The following is a 24,090-nucleotide window of genomic DNA, read 5'->3' as shown; positions in this document are numbered from 1 at the left end:
CCAGTACTGGGAACTGAACTCACGACCTTGCGCTTGCCAGGCAGGCGCTGTGCCTCTGAGCTAAATCCCCAGCCCCCCTTCAGAACATTTTGGAGTGCTGATTTGGTGTTCGTGAATTTCCTCAGGTGTTCTTTGTCATGAAGTATCTCATTTTTCCATCAATTTTGAAAGATAGTTTTGCAGGGTGCATCAGTCTGGATTATAGGTTGTTTGCTTTTAGGGTTTGAAATACTTCAAGCTTTCCTTGACTTGAGGATTTGTGTTAAGAAGTCTGCTGCAATTCTGATAGGTTTTCCTTTTTGGGTTTTGTGGCGGGGGGGGGGTTATTTTGTTTATTGAGACAGGGTCTTACTATGCGTTTAGACTGGTCTTGAAGTCACTGTTGGCCAGGCTGGCCTCAAACTCATGGTGGCCCTCCTGCCTCAGCCCCGCAAGTGCTGGGATTATAGGCAAGCACCACCATGCCTGGCCTTGATGAGGTTTTCCCTTTATAGATGATTTCTTTTCTCTGGATTTCTTTTCTGTAGATTTCTTTTCTCTAACACCTTTTAATATTTTGTTTTGTTTTGATCATGCCTAATGGGAATTTTATATGCCTCACTTATCTACATGTTGAATTCTTTTTCCCTGGTTGGGAGGTTTTCTGCCATGACTTCTGTGAACAGGTTTTTTAATGTTATTTGCACTATCTTTTGCTCTTTCATGGACTCCAGTCAGTCTTACTCTTCTTTGCATCATCTAGCAGCTGCTGAATTGATTTCTCATGATGACTTATTATTTTTGAGAAATCAATCTTTTCATGACTGCTAACTACAATCCTGTCTTCTATATCTTAAATTCTTCCCTTACATTGGCTCATTCTGCTGTGTATACTTTCAGTGGAATTTTTAATCTCCTGGATATCATCTTAAATCTGTTTCATGGATTCCATTTCTTTCCTATGTTGCCCGTTCGTGGTTTCCATCACTCTCTTTGCTCCTCTATTTCATTTTTTTATCTGTGTCTGCTCTAGAGTCACTAAGCACATATTTAACCATGGTCACCATCTCTATAGTTATCTGAGAAATTATTTCTGATTTGATTTTTTTTTTTTCTAGAGCCTCATTCATTTGCCTTGTTACTTCTGCTCTTACCAGTTGGAGAGTCCAGCTGGGTGGCTTTTGGATTGTTTCACTTCCTTGCCCCCTGGGTTTGCCTTGAACTACTGAGTTGATGTTTATAAATTACTTATGGTGAGTAGCTTTATTACTAGTACTTAGGACCCTGAGGAAATGACTGCTTACTCAGAATTATCTTTCAGGTGTAGCTGACTTTGAGTTTTGCAAGATCCTACCTGTTCCATTTATTGGGGATGAGAAGTTGCTGCCTACTTAGACCAACCCTGTTTTTTTGGCACTGGCCTGTAGTATTTTTTAATGACCCTTAGGCAGTCAGTCTTGTATACCAAGAACAGTAACTGATTAGAACAATTATGTCACCTTGGCTAAAGTGGTACAATCAGCAATAACAGTATCAAACACAGCCTAAAAAAAGACAAACTGATGTAACCATTAATTTGCAACCTTTAACCGAATGGACTAGATTTGTAGTTATATAAAAAAAATCTAAAACAAACCAGAAAATTGTATGCAGTAAATAAGCCCTCAGTGTGGCAGTGTTACCCTCGAGAGGACCTTTAAAAGGGGTGAGGGGGAAAAAAATAGAAATAGAGGAAGAGATTAGAAGCAAGGGTGGAGGACAAAGGAAGATGACATGAACTGGGAAACTGGTGAAGACAATAGAAGGGAAAGAGAAGGAAGAAATAAAAAGAACAGAACAGAGCAAGATCAACAACAATAACAGAAAACAAGAAACCATGTTCACACTTACATAAAAACGAGAATAATCAGAAAACAAAATGAAAAAACTAGAAAAGAGAGAAAAAGAAAAATATGTCTACTTCAAGACATGTCTCTGCTGTCACTAGTAGACAACATGGGCACAGAGTCCAGATCAGAGTTGATTAATCCCAGCAAGCCTACACCTTTAGTTCCACTGAAGTTGAGGCTGGTTTCTAGCTTTGAAGCTGGAACGAGATTTGTTCAGTCTCCTGCCAGCTTGAACTGGGCTCCCTGCTGGTTTGAACTCAGCTCCCTGACCTCCTGCCAACTTGAGCTTGGCAGCCTGACCCTGTCACTTGAGAGCCACAGCCCTCAGCTGTTTGAGTTCTGAGCTCAGTTGGCCCCTTTCCAAGATGACCAGACAGTTGCCCTCTGTTGGGAGGTGTCTGAACCTAAATAGCTAACCAGCCACTGCAGTCTGCTGCATTCACTGTACCATTCCACTGGCATGTTTCTCTCTGGAGGCCTCTGGGGTCCCCATTAGTCACTTTGCGTCTGCAGAGTAGAGCAACCCTTCCATGCAGTGAGTCCTGGCTCAGGGAAAAGTACCACCTGCCACCTTTCTTCCTTGAAAACTCTTTTTCACTCTCCCCATGGGCTTCAGTTCTCACTTCAGATACCTCCTGGGTCCCAAGGACCCACTTCCCTCCTCCTCCTCCTCTTCACATTGCTATATTCCAGTGTCTGGACACCAAATCTCGAAGAGGCTCTTTGCTGCTGCTTCTCAGAGATCTGGTATAGTACATTTTATTTGTCCATTTTTCATGACTGTTGTGAATACTTCTCCTTTTTGGTTTTTTTGAGACAGGGTCTTACTATTCAGTTTAACTGGCCTTGAACTTACTATGTATAGCCGAGGGTGGGCCTCAAACTTACAATTATCCTCCTGTCTCAGCCTCCTTAGTGCTGAGATTACAGGTATGTGCCACTACACCCAGCTTTTTTTGTGAATACTTCCATACACAGTTCTCAGTGGACATGTTTTCAGTTCTCTTGGATGAATACTACTATACCTAGTAGTAATTGCTGCATGTATCATATGATAACTCTTATGTTTAACCTTTGGAGAAACTTCTAAGACTTTTCCAAGTCTCTACCATTTTACATTCCTGTCTGCCTTGTATGAGATTTCCAGTATCTCTGTATTCTCCTCAAGCACATATTGTCTTATTCTAGCTATCCTCATGTTTATGACATGGCAGTTCATTGCAGTTGCTGTATTTTTTTATTGGTATTTTCTATTTTTATTAGTTTTAGGCATGTTCATCTTGAAGCATTTTTATGATGTATACTTTTTAAATACTTAGCATCTGTGACATTTCATTACCTTTCCTTATTCAAGTTCAGATTTTACTGCTTCTTTGTATGATGAGTAATTTTTTTTTATCCTGCACATTTTTGGGTTTAGGTTATGGGATGCTGGGTCTTATTTAAATCATTAGTTTTAGCATGTATCCATGCCAGTGAAGAAATGTAGGGGGCACTGCCTCATTGCTGCCAGTTGGGGTGAAAGTCCAGGTTCTTCACATGGCCTTTGTTGACACATGAAAGGAGGGGTGTTAGTACTGGATAGAGGTAGAAGGTTACAGTCGCCTCACTTGGCCTGTGCTGAATCCCCCCTGGCCTAAAAAGGGGAGGAATACCTTAGTTTACTGCTCCCAGGTGTTTTCCATTAACTGAGTGGTTCCTCCTCCTAACTGGGCAGTGATGAAAGTTTCATCTCCCTCCTGGGCTTCTCTGATGTGCACTGACCAGGGCCAGGTGTACCTCTTTACAGCTATGCAATAGTGGAACAGATCTTGACTCCTCCACTAGGCCTTTATTTGGATGAGTTGACAATTATAGGCGTGCGCCACCACGCCCGGCACCATCTTATTATCTGTGAGTTTCATGTATTTGCCTTTTATTAGATTGAGGAAGTTGCCTTCTGTTCCCAGTTTGCTCGGACTATATCACAAGGAGATGTTGAATTTATTTCAAATTCTTCTATTCAGTGAATTTAAATTCTCATGGTTTGTTTTTTCTTAGACTGTTAATAGGGTGAATTGCATTCACTAATTTTTTTCTCTCTAATTTTAGGCCAGCATTGTAATCCCAGATAAATTTCATTTCGTTGTATTACTCTTTTTTTATATTGCTGGATGTTTCATTGAGGTTCTTTACTTCTGTGTCCATATAGGAAAGAATGTTCATCTATAGTTTCCTTTTTTGTATCTTTTTGTTTGTTATATGTACTGTCAGTTTGGTTTGAGTATCAGACTTAGTGCTGTCCTTATAAAATGACTTAAGAAATAGTCCTGCTTCTGTTTTCTGGAGTAGATTATATGTAATCAGTTCTTTCTTTCCTGCCTCCCTCTTCTTCTGTAGTGGGGATTGAACCCAGGGCCTTTGCATTTAGCTGTATCTCCAACGCTTTTTTTTTTTTTTTTTTTTTTTAAACAGGGTTTCCTTAAAACACTGAATTGCCCAGTTGAGCTCACCATCCTCACACTTCAGCCTTCTAAGTAGCTGAGATTATACATGTATACCACCACACCCAGCCTTTACTTCTTTAGATGTTTGGGAGAATTCTCCAGGGAAAGTATCTGAGCCTAGAGATTTCTTATTTAGAAAGTCTTAATTGTGAACTCAATTTCCATGATAGTTATAAGATTAATCAGGTTATCTGTTTCATCTTAGTTGAAGTTATGGTTGTTTTTTGGGTTTGTTTTTTTTTTTGAGATATAGATCCATTGTACCGTTTACATGTTCATAATATTCCCTTTATCCTTCTTATATCTGTAGTGGTATCTTTTCTTTTGTTCCTGATAACAGTGATTTGTTCCTTTTCATTTTATCATTCTCTAGAACTGGTAACGGTTTACTGATCTTTTCAGAGAACAAACGCTTTAGAGGTTTTTTTTCCAATCTCATTGATTTCAACCTTTAATTCTTTCCTTCTACTTCTTTTGGTTTTATTTTGTCCTTTTTATATGTCCTTTATATATGTCCTTTATATGTCCTTTTTATATGTTAAAACAGAGGCTTTAGATTGCTAATTTGAATCCCAAGTAGTACTCAGACTTTTACAGCAGAGGTCTCATTAAAAGAGAACCTTTTGTCATTATCTCCATCCCTAGTTTTTGAACCCTAACTCATAAATTTTTGCCTATTTTTGAACAAAAATTGCTCAACAAGTTAAACCAACAGAGGAGCTATAATTTAATTAGGTTAATTTGTGGGGCAGTTTATGCTACAGAACATTGTTGAAAAACAGCAGAGCAATTAATGGAGTTTAATACTTGGGTGGGATAAAAGAGAGAAAGACAACTCTAGAATATCACTGTAAGTCCTAGGTGACTGACATACTCAGCGGCATACCTTACCTAAGAAGCAGCATCAGAGGCTTGGCATTATGGGGACTAGGGAAGTGGAGAAATAGTCTTCACTTAAATTATCCAGATAGCCATTTAAAAATAAGCAAACAACAGTAACAAGTGCTGGGAAAGACTGGGAGAGGGAAGGGACAGTAATCAGAGTTGCTGCAGTTCATTATCAGAAATGTCCAGTTACCAACAAAAAATTACAAAGCATGCCCAGAAGCAAAATACAATTCAGACACTGGGAAAAAGGTAGACAATATAAACTTCCTGTGCAAGATCAGATGTTCTGTTTACTGGAAGAGAGGTCAAGATAGCCATTATATGTTAGTTTCGTAGAACTAGAGAAAAGAACAATTGAAGTATAAAAAAAAAAAAGCTGAGTATGGTGGTGCATGCCTGTAATCCCACAGCACTCTGGAAGCTGAGGTAAGAGGATCACTTCAGGCCAGCCTGGGATACATAATGAGTTCGAGGCCAGCCTGAACTACATAGTGAGACTGTTTTAAAGAAATAAAAGAAAATATAATGATTTTTTTCACTAATAATAATAATAATAATAATAAAAGATAGAAATTGTCAAAAGGAACCAAATGGAAGCCTGGAATTGAAAAATACAATAAATTTAAAATTCATTAGCAGGGTTTAACAGATTTGAACTGGCAGATTTGCCAAGTTTGACTATATATCAAGAACAGTTATCAAACCAAGGAACAGAAAGGGGAAGAAGGTAAATAAACAGAGCCTCAGAAACATGTAGGACTCCATCCCATGTGGCATTTCACACTTACATGTTATAGAAGTACCAAAGGGAAAGAAAAATCAAAGAAATAATGACTGAAAATGTCCTATATTTCTTGAAAAACTAAACTACATATTTAGGAAGCTCAGTGAACTCCAAGTAAGAAAATGCAGAGCCAGTTGTGGTGGTGCCTGAATTATATAGCAGTATAATAATTTATGTCTCAATAAATACGTACATACACACATGGTAAAAGAAAGTGAAAGAAGATGTACAAACAAATCATGGTAAAGACAGGTAAAAATCTTTAAAGGAGCAAGAAAAAATAACTTCCTCAGATCACAAGGAGAAAAAGAAAGAAGGAGGAAAAAAAAAAATATATATATATATATATAGGATAGCTGGGATAATTGTACTGCTGATGCCTAATAGTTTATTAAAAGGAATAGTTAATGCTTAAATTTTTTTTTTTTACCAAATCTGCCTGCTTATATCTGATAATCTGAACAACTAATTTGAAGATAACAATATTCAGTGTAACAACCATTGGTGAATTCCTACCATCTTGTGTAGTGAACTCTGTATTTGTTTCTGCTTTTTTATTATTATTATTCTTTTTAATAGTTTGATTAATCTTGCATTCTTACATCTGGCAATCTGAGCAACTTCTTTGAAGATAACAATATGTAATATACCACTGTTAATTCCTATCATTTTATTTTGAAACCCTGTATCATTTTTATTGTTTTTGCTTTGTTTTGTTTTTGTCTGTGTTGTTTTGTTATTTTTTTATTCTCTTTAAAATAAAAAAAGAAAAAGATGAAACCACAAACTCAGGTTAAAAAAAGAAAAAAGAAAAAAACCACAGGAAGATTGACAGTTCACAATGGGAGCAGTGAGATAATATTCAAAGTGCTCGAAGAAACAAAAAGCTATCTACCGATTATCCTGTATTCAGCCATGCTACCTCTCCTACATGAAGACAAAAATACTTCCCCACATCAGCAGAAACTGAATCTGTTGCTAGCAGTTCCATCTTACAGGAAATACCAGAGGAATTTCTTTAGGCTGCAAGTACATGACCCTCAACGTTAATTGACATGAAAACACGTACACACACACACACATAGAGCAACAACAAATGTAATTATAAAATAAATGAATGTTTTCTTAATGTTCAATGTATTTATCAATACTATTACAAAGGAAAAATGGGTAGAAGCAAAACTGTATTGGACTAAGAAAATAGGACTACAGCTTGATAAGTATAACAAGGTATGCTATGTTTGTAAAAGTAATAGCTATCATGTGTAGCAGTAATACTATAAAAAGGGAAGGAAAAGGAATAGAGCAATATAGCAATGATGCTTCTGTTTATCATCAGAAACAAGCTAGTTTAAATCTGAAGCTGATTGATAAGTTAAGGTGCATATACTAAATCCTAGAGCAACCACTAGAAATAGTAACTCCAAGAAAGTAAAGGGAAAAAAAAATTAAAAGCAGACGCAGGTTTGAGGAATAAGTTCATGGTAGAGTTGCTTGCCTAGAATTCATGAAGCCCTGGGTTCAATCCCCAGCATAGGAAGGCAGGAAGGATGAGAAGGCATGAGGGACAAATAAATGCTACATTAGAAAATAGTTAATGAGAAAGAAAGTATTAAAGGAAGAATAGTGGAATAAAAAGACACGAGGCAGAAACAAAGTGGACTGGCAGGCATAAATAATAGCATTAAATGTGTATGTTTTAAAAGGCAGAAGTTGGCTGGGTATAGTGGCACATGCCTGTAATCCCTGCAGTCAGGATGCTGAAGCAGGAGAAACCCCAGAGTTCCAGGCCAGCCTGAAATTTATAGTGAATTAAAGACAGTCCTGAACTATACAACAAGACCCTGTCTTTTAAAAAAAAAAAAAAAAAGCAGAAGTTGGCTGGATATAGTGGCACATGCCTGTACTCCTAGCAGTCAGGAGGCTGAGGCAGGAGAAACACCAGAGTTCCAGGCCAGCCTAGAATATACAGTGAGTTCAAGACTTCCCTGAACTATACAATAACACCCTGTCTTTTAAAAAAAAAAAAAAAAAAAGGCAGAAGTTGCCGCATTGGGCCTCCAGCTATATGCATGAGACACTTTATTTATTTATTTAGTCAGTCAGTCAGTCAGTCAGTCTTTCTTGAGACAGGGTCTCCCTATGCAGTTTAGGCTGTCCTTGAGCTCACTTTGTAGCCCAGGCTGGTCTAGAACTTACAAGGATCCTCCTGCCTCAGCCTCCCGAGTGCTAGGATTACAGGCATGCACTACCACGCCCGGCATGAGACACATTTTAGAATCAAAGAAAAATAGATTGAAAGTAAGGGAATAGATCTGTTATGTGAACAGCAACCTAAGAATGCTGAAATAATTGTACCAGTATCCAACAAATATGCTTCAAAGCCACAAATGTTGCTAGTGTTGTTTTATAATAATAAAAAAGGTCAGTTCAAAAAAAAAGATCAATCCATTAGGAAGACATTAAAACAGCCATAAAGATATATGCACGGTACTTAGTAGCAAAGTACCAAAGAACACAAAGCAAAAACAATAGAAACAAAGGGAAAAATAGGGAATTCAACAGTTATAGTTGCAGACTTCAATATACTGTTGCTGTTTGTTTTTTGAGACAGGGTCTTACTACGTAGTTCAGCCTAGCCTTGAACTTGTAGTGATCCTCCTACCTCAGCCTCCCAAGTGCTGGGATTACAGGTGTGCGCCACCACACCTGATTTCAATACTGAAAGTAGTAATAGAAAGTAGAAATAATTAGTTGATAGAAATAATAGAAATAATTAGTTGATAGAAATAATTAGTATAGAAATAATTAGAAAATTATAGAAATAGAAATGTGAAAGAAGTATAGAAATAATTAATTGATCAACAAGGAAATACACTGTAATACACATCCAGACCTAACAGAAACATGTTCAACAATAGATTATACATTCCTCTCAAATGCACATGGAACACTCTTCAGTGCAGACCATATGCTAGGTCATAAACAAACCTCAGTAAATTGTAATAGACCACATTAATGCAGAGTATCAATAGGAAAAAGTTTGGAAAACCACAAATATGTGGAAATTAATACAATCCTAAGTAAAAAATGAGGCAAACAATGGAGGCTACAAATTTGTTTTTATCTTTAGTTTTATTACCTTATATGTAACAAGTTTAGACTTTATGCTTAACTAGTTTTAATGCTTACCATGAAATCTTTCATACAGTTGCCTCCCTACTCTTATTTTTCATTCATGTTCTATATTGACTACACTAAATCATTCAGGAAGTTTTTCAGGAAAGGTTCTTTATTAATATGCTTTCTTAACCCGTAGATATCTGATAATGTCTTACAGTTGCCTTCACACAGAAATAATAATTTGGCATATATAATTCTTGGTTCAAAATTATTTTCTATTAAAACTGTATAGATATTAATCTACTGTCATCTGCATTTTAGAATTGTAAGAGAAAAATTGATTCTCTGACTTTGCCCCATATAGGTAACCTACTTTTCTTTGTTTGGATACTTGCAGATTTTTTTCTTTATTCTTAAAATTTTAAAAGTTAAAAGGATATGGCTAGGTGCTGCTTTTCATTAAAGTTTAGGGCTACCACAGGAGCCCTTTGTAGGCCTACTTTGTTTTTCAGCTCTCAGAAATTTTCTTCAGTTAGTTTCTTAATTGTTTCAGCTTCACTTGCTTTGTCCTCTGTTCCAGTATTCTTATTATCATACCTTGTCTCTCTTGGCCTGGCCATCTAGATGGCTGTTTTTCTCCCCTTTTTTCCCCCTTGTTTTTTTTTGAGACAGGGGTCTTACTGTGTAGTTCAAGCTGGCCTTGAACTCACTGTGTAGCCCAGACTAGTCTCAAATATCATCAGAATTTGAAGAAAAAAAAATCCCTCAGAAGAGAAAATATTTGCAAACTTGTATCTAAACAAGCAACTTGTATCTAGAATACAGAACTTTTTATAGCTCAAAAACAAAAGGATGTATAACCCAGTTAAATAACCAACAGACATGGAAATTCAGTATTCTTTGTTATCAGGTAAATACAAATCAAAATCACAATGAGAATGGCTAGAATAAAAAAGTTGGATAATAAAAAAAACATTGGCAAGGATGTGGAGAAATCAGAACCTTCATGTATTATTTGTAGGAATAGATAGTTGCGGCCACTTTGGAAAACAGACTGGCAGTTTACTAGACAACCAGAGTTACCGTATAATGCAATGTTTTTACAAACATACCTAAGAAAACTGGAAAGTATATGTCCACTCAAAAACAGGCAATTGCTTTTGGCAGCATTAATCATAATAACAAAAAGGTGGAATCAGTCCCAATGTCTGTCAACTGACCAATAATAAAAATGTGGTGCATTCATATACAGTAATACTATTATTCAGCCATTTAAAAAAAAGATTCGCAGCAAAAGAAAAAAACAGTAGTGCATACTACTGTACAGTGCCAAATGAGTAAATAGCCTCCAAAGACCATATAATACATGATTCTATTATTAGGAAAGTTGAATAGGGAGATTCATGGAAACATAAAATAGTGGTTGCTTAGAGTTCAGAGGAAGTTTGAGAATGTTTGAGGGAGGTGATAACTAAAGTGTACAGAATATCTTTTGATGCAGTGAAATTGTCTAAAAATGATTTATCAAGAGTTGGACATATCTATTAACAGTTTTTGAATTTACTTTAGAAGGGTAAATTACATGACAGTTCAGCTATATTTAATAGTCATGTTATTGTTACATCAGAATATACTTTCTTCACGTCATTGGGCAGTGTGGCACATGCCCAGCTATTAAGGAGCCTTGAGGCACCTCAGGAATTTATTAAGACCCTGTTTCATGGTTAAATTTTTAGGAAAAGCATAGAGATGTAGCTCTGTGGCAGAGTATTTGCTCACATGCACAAGGTCCTGAGTTCAATCTCCATACCACCAAAAAAAAAAAGGATAATCCAATAGTTTAAAAATACTTTTATATGAACTCAGATTTATTTTTTTACCCATTAGTTTCAAATAAGATATAATGTTGGGTTATAAAGTCTTTTGGGGGGTGTTATGAAATCTTTTAAACATCTTTCAATGTATAAATTCTCCATTTTAGTTTCCCCTTTCTGTTAGTTGAAAAAAATCTTTTGTCCTATGGAGTTTCTCATAATCTAGAGTTTCCTTTTTGCATCCCATTGTGGTAGCTTAACATGTTCCTGTTACCTATTTCCTGTGAATTGCCAGTTGAATCTAGAGGACTTGATCAGATTTTGTGTACTTTTTTTTTTTTTTTTTTTTGCGGTACCAGGGATCAAACTCATGACCTTGCGTTTGCCAGGCAGGCGCTTATGCCACTGAGCTATATCCCCAGCCCTTGTGTAGTCTTTTTTACCATTTCTTGTCATTCTGTTCATTGATGAGCAGTGCCTTTTTCATGAAGGATGAGGAGGGTCACAAAATGATGTTCTTATAACTCTTCTATATTAACCAAAGTATTTATTCTTTTATTGGTATATGATTACAGTACATAATGATGATGTTCATTGTGGGGAATTGATGAACATAACCTATCTTGATCATTTTCATTTCCTTCACCTACTCTCCCTTACCTCCTCCCTCTCTCTGATCTCCCTTACCTCTCCCCCTTTCCCATCTGCAGAAAAATCTACCTTCTGGTTCCTGTATAAATAGGACTTCTAGTTTTAGTGTTTTGAGGAATATTCATACTGATATCCATAGTTTACATTCCCATCAACAGTGTAGGTTCCTCACTATCTCTTTAGGTGGGACATTCACTGCCACATATTTAGAATTAGCCATTTCTCTAAGGGGCTGTGGTTACTTTTGATGGGACAGGAAATTCAGAAGTCTTCATATTCTATTTAACACCCCCCAAAAGACTTTATAACCCAATCATTATATCTTATTTGAAACTAATGGGTAAAAAAATAAATCTGAGTTCATATAAAAGTATTTTTAAACTATTGGATTATCCTTTTTTTTTTTTTTTTTGGTGGTATGGAGATTGAACTCAGGACCTTGTGCATGTGAGCAAATACTCTGCCACAGAGCTACATCTCTATGCTTTTCCTAAAAATTTTACCATGAAACAGGGTCTTAACAGGGTCATATAACTCAGAAATGCTATTTGTATTGAAAAGGCAGGATATATGGTTTATTCTCCCTTTTTAAAGCCAGTTTTCAAAATAATTATTTAGTTCAGTAATATCTCTCTTTTTGGGTCTTTTTGAGACAAGGTTTTACTATGCAGTTCAGGCTGGTCTTGAATTCACTTTGTAGTCCAGGCTAGCCTCAAACTTGCAGCAGTCCTCCTGCCTCAGCCTCCTGAGTGCTGGGATTATAGGCACCACCATACCCGGCCTGGTAGCATCTTTTAAAGTTAATAAATTAGTTTGTTTCTAGTGTCATATTAACTTATGAATTTAAACATATCTCATATATTTTAGTTTATTGTCTCATTTTTTGCCAGTGCAGGCCTCTTCAGGTTGCCTTAAGTTTTATTATGGCTCCGTTAAGTTTTTAGACACATATTTATCCTTTTACATATTTTACTGCCTGTTGTTTTATTGTAATGTGTGTTTAATACTAGATAAGGTTAAAAGATAAATTCAGATACCATAAAATGTTTTCATGGATTCTTTTTGCTCTGCCTACTTGAAGCTTCTCTCAGCTTGCCATTCTGCTCCTTTTTCCTATACAGTTTTTATATGTCTTCAGCTGTAATAAATTTAGTAGAATGAAATTTAACAATGACTTATATAAAATCTAGTGTTTAGGTCATGCTCTAACTTCTTCCTTAAACCCCAAACCAGATTGAGAAATGTCACATGTAAATCCAAACGTGGATATTCTTACCAGAGGTATTCAACACTCGATATGTCCCAAACAAAAATAATTTTTTCCACCACTGTTAACCCCTGTTGAAATCAGTTGTTCCTTTTACTCTCTGTGTTTCCAGTGAAAACACCAAAGTCAGCCCTTGAGTTACATTCTTGTAGTTCTCCCCTACCCCATCCTTAAAACAAAATCATGCCCAGGTGTTTTTCCTCCTGGATCATTAAAAGAAATGTTTTACTTTCTGTATCCTCATTGCCGCTGATTTACTTTGGCTTCAGTTTATCATGCACTTGTAGTATTATAACAATTACCCCGAAACCTACCTTCTCTGTTGCCACCAGAATATTTTTAGAATGCAGATATGACTCTATTAGTCCTTCATGGCTATCTGGCTATTGTATAAGATCCTAGGTCTTTTAAACTGAGTGTGGTGGCACACCCTAAAATCATAGCACTCTGGGAAACTAAGGCAGGAGAGTACATATTTGAGCTCAGCCAGAGCATCTTAGCAAGACCTTGTTTTAACATTTTAAAAATAGGGCTGGAGATACGACGCAGTGGGAAGACCCTAAGTTCTGCCAAAGTACTTATAGGGGCATAGATATCAGTGGCCTCAAACAAAGGAATTTATCTGAGCCTGTTTTCTCATCTGTAAAATTAGAGTATTATCTAATCACCACCACCACCAACCCCCATGAGATAGTAAACCTAAAGCCCCTGCTACCACGTCTGGTACGTAAGCCACCTAGATATTCCCACCCGAATATTCTTCTTAGAGGCATTTTAAACCAATTTCATCCCTCTCCTTAACCTTTTCTGTCTTTGATTGGGTTTAATCAAAACATAGGGTGCAAATAAGGTGATCTTAGTTCAGTTTTAGCATAATTAAAACCTGGTCAGCTGCCTTACTTTATATATGTACAGTACTAAGCTATTTCGTTTGAATCTCAAGTCCCCTGATACTTTTTAACCAGCTGACCTTTATAACAAAATAGATGCATTCAAACCATACACTGTATAGATAAGAAATATAGTAAGACATTCTGAATTTTGATCTCTTTAATTTTGTCTTGTTTTGTTTTTGTATGCTGGGGATCAAATTGAGGGCCAGTCTACTATAAATAATTCTGTCAACTAAGCAATGTATTGTGGTTGTCAAAAACTTTTTAGGCTGAAACAAAATCATAGTTTTCAGGCCATCTGGAACAAAATCGTCACTGCCATTTTCATAAGCATGTATATATATTATTATTGCATTAGTTATTTGAAATTAAAAGGTGGGAAGGAACCTATTATTACTGAATAGTTTGCATTCTTTTTTTCTTTTTTTTCTTTTTTTGTCTTTTTGTCTTTTTGAGACAGGGTTTTGCTGTGCAGTTCAGGCTGGCCTTGAGCTCACTTTGTAGTCCGGGCTGGTGTCAAACTTGGCAATAATCCTTCTCCCTCAGCCTCCCAAGTGCTGGATTACAGGCGTGCACCTCTACACCCGGCATTTGCATTTTAACTTGTTAATACTAATATTTTGTTTTGTTATTTTGGGATAGGGTCTTGCCATGTAGCCCACACTGGTCTCAAACTCATGGTGATCCTCTTAACTCAGTCTGCCAAGTTCTGGGATTATAGGCATAGGCTACCTCACCTAGCACTAACACATTTTTATTACTTGTGAAAGCTACACAAATTCTAAATTATAATTAAATCTTAACAATTTTAAACATACTCAGATTAAGTATGTACACAAAGTCATCTATACACATGGAGAGAAGTGAGATATTTTAAAATAGCATTATCAAATTCAGAAATTTTAGGTTATTTCCTGGCTTCTGAACTTTCCATGTTATTTAGATTTTTTTTCAAATATTGTAATTTCATCCCTTTTTTCCAAGTTTTTCCTCAGTGAATGATATTGCACTATTTCCAAAATGTGTTTGTGTATTTATTTTTTTTTATTATGGAGTATATCAGAGTTTCACTATGCACTTGGGATATGCATGCAATAAATACATGGCATAGAAGGCTTTTCCCAGGCTAACTTCCATCTTCCTCTCATCCCATACCTCCAGCTGTATTAGACCTTATATGTGTAAACATTCTGTAACTGTGTACTAATAAAAATAAATTTAAAAAGAGTGATTCAGAGGAGGTACTTATAACCCATTTTGGTTTTATCTCCCACTGTTCATTTAATATTTTTGAGACAGGGCCTCACTATATAGTTCAGATTGGCCTTGAACTCACTATGTAGCTCAGGCTGGCCTCAAACTTGAAGTGATCCTCCTGCCTCAGACTTCCTAAGTGCTTTAATCACAGGTGTGTGCCACCATGCCCAGCTTTGTTTAAGTTTATACTGAAAGCTTTGGTCTGTGACCAGCTCCCTCAAGGACAGTACTTAGTAACTTCTCTGATCACTTTTCAAGAAATAAAAATGTTTTCAAGAACTCATAAACTTGATTCAGAGTTTAAAATGTTCTTCCTTTCCCACCTAAGGCCTGCAATAGAAGCATAGGGTTTGATTTGCTTCCTTTATCTGTCTTCTCACACTTTTATTCCTCATCTCCGTGTACTAACTGTGATTTCTGGCCCTGCCAGGATTAGGAGAGACAGAAGCTACCATTGATTATGTTGACAGTTACTTACTGTTCAAAACATTTAGCATGGTCTACATCATCAAAGCCTTAGAACTCTGTATCATAGGTTTTGTAACACCTGTTTTACTGAAGGAATTACAGTATAGAAAGTTTAGTAACTTGCTTAAATTCACACAGCTATAAATGACAGAACCAAGATGCAAACCTAGTATTCTGGCTGCAGAGTCTATACTCTCAGCCACATCTATGTACTGTTGGAAGATAGCATATTTTCTGGTCTTGGCCAGTGTTTTAAACAGACTCATGACCTTTAGAGTTTTTTTAAGTGTGACACGTTTTTTCATAGGCCTGAAATAAAGGAAAAACATGCTTCTACATCTTTCTTTTGCAGTAAGACTAGGAGGGAGTGGGATAGAACTCATAACACATTGGTTCATCTCAGCAGAACTCCTTTTCTAATCTTCAACTCTGTGATCATTGAAAGTACATGGAACTCACGTTGAAAAAGTTTTCCAGTCCCTCCTTGCATTGGTAGCCTCATACCTCACTTGGAAATGTAGTGCAGTATCTATTGTTTGGGGCTTCTAAATAACCAAGATTGAAGTAGTTTCATTTTAACACCCTGTTGCACACTTTCCAAATATGTTGTTTAATTTCTTGCATTTATACCTTTGTTCATGCAGATGGTCCCTGGATTATGACTGTCACTTGCTCTGAAGGCATGTTTCCTCCCTGAACCACATGATCCCAATCAAAGTAAGCACCTTTGATGGCCAAGCTTTAAAAGCAGAAGCCAATTTCCTGGAATACAGCAAATGAACGAAATACTTCATATAGCCCTCCCATTTTCTTCCTTTTCCTCTTCTCATTCCTATGAGAAAAAGATTATCAAATACATTAAATGGTGGTCTGCTTAGACTAATCCTAGCTGCGTAGTCTTGTGATTGTCTTCAGGAAGAACATGGGGAGCAGGGTTTTGCTTTGAGTTAGTGATCTTAATTTGCTTTATTTTCCATTCTAGAATTAGGCAACAATTCAATCCATGAAAAAGAGTAATGATCCTAAAGCAGGCTTATATTTGAATGTTTCCATTGATTATGGCCAAAAAGATTATTTCAGTGGCCTTCTGTCTTCACACAGGATTTATGCCTTTTATCATGATATCAAACAAGGCACAGTCCCAGATTAATGGTTTTGTCTTCCTTTTAACATATCAGTGACTTTTTTTTTAAATCTGGGGATTTCTTTTCCTTTCCCCCCATTTCTTTTCTTTTCCTTATATATGTATGTACCTGAGTAGAACACTCAAAGGAATTATTATATAATGAATTGTTTAATGTTTGAACTGGCATTACCTACTACATGATCACGTTTAGAAATAGAAGTAATAATGTACCTTCTGGCAGAGATAGCTTGACAGTCAAATGTAAAGCATTTAAAATGGTACATGTTGGGCATGTAGCAAGCACATCATTATTTACAAACTGTTGTTTAAAACTCTCAAGCTGATTAAAACAGTAGTTTACAGATTTCACTGTAAATCCTGAATAGTTGGAATAATATATTTTAGTACAGTCCATATCTGAAGTTTCTTTCTCGCTACCATCTTTTAGCCTTTTTATTTGGCATGGTGGGCTCATGAAAACTATGTAAATTGTCTATTTGAACTACCAACCATTATTTAACGCTTTATTTTATGTATTTTTTAAAGGACATTTCTGATTCATTTACATCCTTGAAGAGCGTCTGAAGAAGAGGAAGGAAAAGATGGGTGTGAAAACTTTTACTCATAGCTCCTCTTCCCACAGTCAGGAAATGCTTGGAAAACTAAATATGCTGCGAAATGATGGACATTTCTGTGATATCACTATTCGTGTCCAGGATAAAATCTTCCGGGCACATAAAGTGGTACTAGCAGCTTGCAGTGATTTCTTTCGCACCAAACTTGTAGGCCAAGCAGAGGATGAAAACAAGAGTGTGTTGGATCTGCATCATGTGACCGTGACTGGCTTTATACCTCTTTTAGAATATGCTTACACAGCCACTCTGTCAATTAACACAGAAAATATCATTGATGTTCTAGCTGCGGCCAGCTATATGCAAATGTTTAGTGTTGCTAGCACCTGCTCAGAGTTCATGAAATCAAGTATTTTATGGAATACACCCAATAACCAGCCAGAAAAGAGTCTAGATGCTGGACAAGAAAATAATTCTAACTGCAATTTTACTTCTCGAGATGGAAGCATTTCTCCAGTGTCTTCAGAGTGCAGTGTGGTGGAAAGAACCATTCCTGTCTGCCGAGAATCCCGGAGAAAGCGCAAAAGCTACATCGTTATGTCTCCTGAGAGTCCTGTAAAGTGTAGCACACAAACAAGCTCACCGCAGGTATTGAATTCTTCAGCTCCCTACACAGAAAATAGAAATCAACCAGTGGACTCTTCTTTAGCTTTTCCTTGGACTTTTCCTTTTGGAATTGATCGAAGGATTCAGCCTGAGAAAGCTAAGCAGGCAGAAAACACTCGGACTTTAGAATTACCTGGTCCGTCTGAGACAGGTAGAAGAGTGACTGATTGCGTGACTTGTGAGAGCACAAAAGCTGCCTTGCCTCTGGGTAACGAAGAAGATATCCGAGTCAAAGTAGAAAGGTTAAGTGATGAGGAGGCCCATGAGGAAGTGTCCCAGCCTGTCAGCGCATCTCAGAGTTCACTGAGCGATCAGCAGACAGTACCAGGAAGTGAACAAGTCCAAGAGGACCTTCTGATTAGTCCACAGTCTTCCTCTATAGGTACAATGCTGCCTTCTGTGTTTTTCATGGTGCTGTGGTCAATTCTGACATTTTTAAGTTCTTACTAGATTTTTTTAAATTGTTCATAGTTTTATAGGAAATATAAAGAAGAGTAAAACATAACTGGATTTTTAAAGATAATATTAGTACTACAATTTCTTTTACAACGTACCCATTGGGGGGACGGCTGAGCAATATATGACAGGACAAAGGAGCGATACAACTTGTAAATTAATTTCAGTGCAAAAGAAAAGTTTTTAAAACTCCAGTTAGTGTTTTACTCTATATTAAAATATTTATTGAAATCTTACCATATTCCAAACTTTGATGATACATAAAGACACTGAGGCATGGTGGGGCACACCTCTAATCCCAGCACTTGGGAGGTTGAGACAGGAAAATTGCTACAAGATCAAGACCACCCTGGGCTATATAGTGAGACCCTGTCTCAAAAACAAAAAACAGTAATGCATGCCCATAATCCCAGCACTCGAAGCTGAGGCAGTAGGATTGCCACAAATTCAAGGCCAGCCTGGACTACATAGTAAGTCAAGGCCAGCCTGGACTGCATGGCAAGACCCTATCTCAAAAAAAAAAAAAAGGAAAGAAAGAAAAAAAGAAAGAAAGGAAAAGACAAGAGTTCCTACAATAGAAAAGTAAATAGTCTTAATTGGGAAAACAAATATGTAAATAAATGATTACATTGAAGCTTAAGGAGTAAAAATAAAACATAGATATGTTAAGAAAATGAGCTTAGAATTGATACATAAGAGATACAGCTATGCAGAGGCAGGCTCAGAAACCAGTTACACCAGCTAGGCATAGCCAACTTGCAGCCCATGTGTTAGACATTCCCGTTATAATGAAAAAAAATTTTTAAATAATGGAATTTTGCCAGACATGGGGGTCCAAACCTGTAATCCCAGCACTCAGGAGGCTGAGGCAGGAGGATCATTTTGAGTTCAAGGCCAGCCTGGGCTACAACATGAGTTCAAGACCAGCCTGAACTGCATAGTGAGACCTTGTCTCAAAAAGACAAAATAAATTAAATAAATAAATAAATAAATAAACAGTGGAATTTTGTGATTTAAATACATTAACTGTATTATATGTGCAGCCCAAGACAGTTCTTCTTCACTAAGTGCAGCCTAGGCCAACCAGGCATGTCCAGTTTACAGCTGAAGGTTGGGTACACTTAAGAAAATAGATACTGCTAGACTTTGTAAAGGAAGAATCAGTACTTAATAATACTGAATGTGTATGTTGAGGGAATGGGAGGAATCAAAGTATTCAGAGTGAAACAGTGATACCTTTGTTACATTCATTGATTATCACATTTTTTTTGTAACATTTTGAGTCCAGTTGAGTCTTATATTTGGTAATCATTTGCAGTTGTTTTGTTCTTTAATGGAACAAAAAATATAATAGTAATCTTTTAATGGATGATATTTTAGCCTCTACTAAATGCAGTAACTGCAATATGAAAATCAGTGGGAGGAAATAGGGACCCAGGCTTAAGCAAGGTCAGGTCTGTGTAAATTATACCTAAGCGATAACCAAGCAGTGTCATGCTGCAAAGCAATTGAGAAGGCATGATGGATAAATTTGAGATTACCTGTGGCAAATTCAGTGTCAGTATGAAAATGTAGAACAGCCAAAACCAAAGGACTGATCCTTGAAAAATACCTATAGTAAGCACTTGTAACAGAAAAGCCAGTAATGAGTGAAATAATAACAAAACTCTGTCCAAAACATTGAAAAACCAAAAAATAACTATTTTTTGCTGGGTTCGGTGGTGCACACCTGTAATCCCAGGAATTGGGAGGCTGAGGCAAAAGGATTGCCGCAAATTTAAGGCCAGCCTAAACTACACAGCAAGATCCTGTCTCCAGAAAGCAAAAACAAACCTGCTTTTTTGTGGATGTTTTTTGACTCCCTCTATAAGTTTCCCAGGGTTGCTGCAACAAAGCACAGCCAAGTAGTTGAAAACAGTAAAAATATTTTTTCTCACAGCCCAGGAGAGACCATAAGTCCAAAATCAAGGCATCAGCAGTGCTTTCTTGCTTTGGAAGTTTTATAGGAAAGAATATTCGTTCCTTGCCTTTTCCAACCCTAGTAGTTACTAGGCTTCTTTGACATTCCAGAATTGTAATTCCATTGTACTGTAGTTTCTACTTCCATCTTCACATAAACTTTCTTGTACATCTTTGTCTCCAAGTCTTTCTCCTCATAAAGACATCAGTCATTGAATATAGTGCCACCCTAATCCTGTGTTACTTCTTCTTAACTTGATTACATGAACAAAGACCCCCTTTATAAACAGAATCTCATTCATAGGTAGCCTTTTTTGCGGGGAGACAATTTCACTCACAGCACTCACTAAAGTAGATATTTCTAAATTTGAAAAGATATTTTTGATGAATTTGAATGAACACATAATAAAATGTTTAATGGCAAGAGATCATAGCTTTGTTGATACAAGCAAGTTTTTGTTTATCAGAACCTTTAATTTTGAGAAAAACTTGGTCTTGTTATGTGGTCCTGGCTTTAATAATTACTATTTTAATCATTTATCTGAGAATTTAGAAACCCAAATATTAATCTAACTAAATATAATGTTAACTAAACATAGGAAATCACTCAAGTAATATCTAACTGGTTTGCATCTTGCTTTTATGCTCTTACTAAATTATTTAGAGAAGTTGTGAACATAAGTAGACTAAACCTTCCAGTTACATAAGTAAGACTTATTACTTATATATTATTATAATTTTAGGGTCTATTAAAATACACATAGGAATAGCATGGACCTGAATACCATGTAATCAAATAATCTTTGCCTTTATAGCAAATGTACTAATGACTGGACAAAGCTATGTTAATTCAAATTTTATTCAGTAAAAAACATACAGAAAAGAAAGTAAATTCCTAGGGTTTGTAGGCAGTAAAATGTGTGATAGAGAAAAGAAAGATATATGCTTTTTGTTCTGTATTTCATAGTACTTAATAATTTTACATATTAATTCATGAAAATGATTCATTAAATTTTTCGTCATTTTAAGTTCCTTTTTTTACCAGATGTCCAGCAGAAGATTATAAAATTCAGCACCTTCCACTTCAACAAGTGAGAGAGAGAAATACAGTAAATTTAAAAGAGAAAAGAACACTATAGATGGGCATGATGGCGCACGCCTGTAATCCCAGCCCTGAGGAGGCTGAGGCAAGAGGTTCATTGCTAGTTTGAGGCCAGCCTGGGCTACAAAGTGAGCTCAGGGCCAACTTGAACTGCATAGCGAGACCCTGTCTCAAAAAAAAACAAAAACAAAAACTGAGTATAAATTGGGTTGTGTAACTCAAAAAAGGGGGTTATCAATTTTTGGTACAGTTTAAGAAAACAAATGGTGAGAGAACTTCATGTTATGATTTTGTTGTTTATCTTGAAGTAATTAGTTATCTGCATACATCAAAGGCAAATAATAAATCTAGATAAACTGCAGTTTATTGTGCTAGCAAAAAATTCTGTACTCTAAAAATTGCTCCTGTGAAAAGTAAAGTCAGCTGGGCACGGTGGCACATGCCTGCAATCCCAGTACTTGGGAAGCTGAGGCAGGAGGATCACTGTGTGTTTCAGGTCAGCCTGGGCTACATAGTGAGACCTTGTCTCAGGAGACCAAAATAAAAAAGTCACTGGGGCTAGGGGTGTAGTCCTGTAATAGAGTGCTTACCTGGAATATTTGAGGCCCTGGATTCATTCCCCAGCCACAAAATAATAAAAAGGAACAATATGGTGGTTAAGGTATTAAAAAATAATTTCACAATTTTCTTATTAGTAGAGGTGACTGGATAAACTTGTTGAGGTTGGGCCGCTAGAGTAAGAGTAGAACTACAACATTGATTATATATAAAAGCAATATACCATGATTAAAAGTTCAGACCATGAACTCAAACCTAGATTCTGTTACTAATTTCTACCACTTAGTAGACTAGGACTTCGAGCAGGTTGCATTTTCCATAGCCATAAAGGATAAGGATACAGTACTCCTTCCTTAACCCATGTTTTCACTTTCTATGAGTTCAGTTATCCTCTCTTAACCTGTTCCAAAAATATTAAATAGAAAATTCCAGAAATGAGCAGTTTGTAAGTTTTAAATTTCATCCCATTGTGAGTAGCATGATGAACTCTTGCACCACCCCTCCCCACAAAGCCTGAGATATGAATCATTCCTTGTTCAACGTATCTCAGCTAGGGCTGGGGATATAGCTCAGTGGCACAGCGCCTCCCTGGCAATTGGAAGGTCCTGAGTTGGATTCCCAGTACCAAAAAAAACCCCAGCAATAACATACTTAGGGTACATAAGCCTCTGAGTCTGTAGCCATCTTGATCATCAGATAGACCATCATTGTATCACAGTGCTGGTGTTTGAGTATTCCCGCCGCCACCCATACCAGGGATCAAACTCACGACCTTGCGCTTGCCAAGCAGGTGCTGTGCCGCTGAGCTAAATCCCCAGCCCCAAGTAATCCTTTTTGAGAGAGATTTAATAGACATCACATATGTAACTTCACCACCTGTTGTTTAAAATGTTCTGTTTTATTAATTACTGTTACTGTGTCTAATTTATAAATTAAACATTAGCCAGCAGTGGTGGCACACACCTATAATCCAGCACTCTTGAGAGCCTAACGCGAGAGGATCACAAGTTTGGACCCAGCCTGTGTGACTAACAAGACACTGCCTCATAATTAAGTACAAAGGGGCTGGAGATGTATCACTCAGTTCAAAGGCCCAGAGTTAAATCCTCAGTACCACAAATAATAAAATACACTAAAAAGCCAAAAACCACCAGAAACACACATGTAATTAAACAATTTGAGTTGGTAGTTTCTGAAAATCAGTAACAAGTGCCTCAAGCACACACGGTGAGTTAATGTGCAGGAGGCAGGTGTAACCTGATGTCCACATAAGTAGGCGTGTTCCAAATGTATTGCAAAAGTGAGCCAGTTTTGTGTTCTTTAAAAGGGACAGATTCCTTGAGTGTAAACAAGTCCTGCATAACAAGCTGAAGTGTCTCTGAAGAGGTCTAATCTGATATAGACTCATTAACAAGTCTTTGATTGGATCTGCCTTGCTAACAACTATAGTGACTAGAAGCATTTTGATGGTTAATGTTGTAAAGGAAACTTGAATACCAAAAAGTCCTGTAAAAGGGATTCCACTTTCTGAAGTGTTTAAGGAACATATATTAAATTTTTGTCAGATGGGAGATAATAGATCCAGCAGTATGTTAAATTCAGAGCAGTAGCTGTGGATTGGGAAAAAATGTGATTGTTGCTTTTCATTCATTGACAAAAGGAAATCTTAAGCAGTCAAAAACAGGATGGTGCTGAAAGATCATAACTAATAGAATTAGTAGAGCAAAGGGACAGAAAGGAGTACTGAGAAATCAGAAATTGCATCTGGTTTCATCATCTTGAGTAGAAGGTGTCCATTTTTTAAGTTAGTTCCTCTGGAGAATCTCTCAGAATCCTTAGGTTAAGTTCTCCCTATCAAGTGGATGTACACCAGTGAGGAGGATGTGATGTATGACTTGTAAGTTGGGAACAGTGAAGCGAAAGACCAGCACCTTGGAGGCTATTCTTGGTAAGTTTTCCTTTCTTTGCCCTTACGCACAAGGGCAAGTTTACGCTGGTGTCTTCCAGAAAACCAAAACTGCATTTTAAACCATTCAGAAGATGCTCAGGTGAATGTTTTTAAAATCCAGTGCTTACCTGTTTGTGCTAAAGTTTAAGGCATTGTGAATTTCTTGAAGTATTCAATTATGTCAGCTTATGAAAAGATAGGAAT

At 36.8% G+C, this 24,090-nt stretch overlaps 1 protein-coding gene across 1 annotated transcript in view; it reads left to right on the top strand.

Moving 5' to 3' along the window:
* Zbtb44 (zinc finger and BTB domain containing 44) overlaps positions 1-24,090 on the top strand; it is a gene marked incomplete at its 5' end in the record, with an annotated part of 58,607 nt that overhangs the window by 19,803 nt on the left and 14,714 nt on the right. Inside the window, 2 exon segments of the mRNA XM_013511098.1 lie at positions 16,144-16,216; positions 17,172-18,245. Of these exon segments, the coding sequence (XP_013366552.1) occupies positions 17,228-18,245 (1,018 nt within the window).

The sequence above is a fragment of the Chinchilla lanigera genome, unplaced genomic scaffold (genome assembly GCF_000276665.1).
Source record: "Chinchilla lanigera isolate Chin_1 unplaced genomic scaffold, ChiLan1.0 scaffold00011, whole genome shotgun sequence".
NCBI classification, from domain to species: domain Eukaryota; kingdom Metazoa; phylum Chordata; class Mammalia; order Rodentia; family Chinchillidae; genus Chinchilla; species Chinchilla lanigera.
Note: the sequence above shows the minus strand (reverse complement) of the source record. Positions and strands in the feature narration are given on the sequence as shown.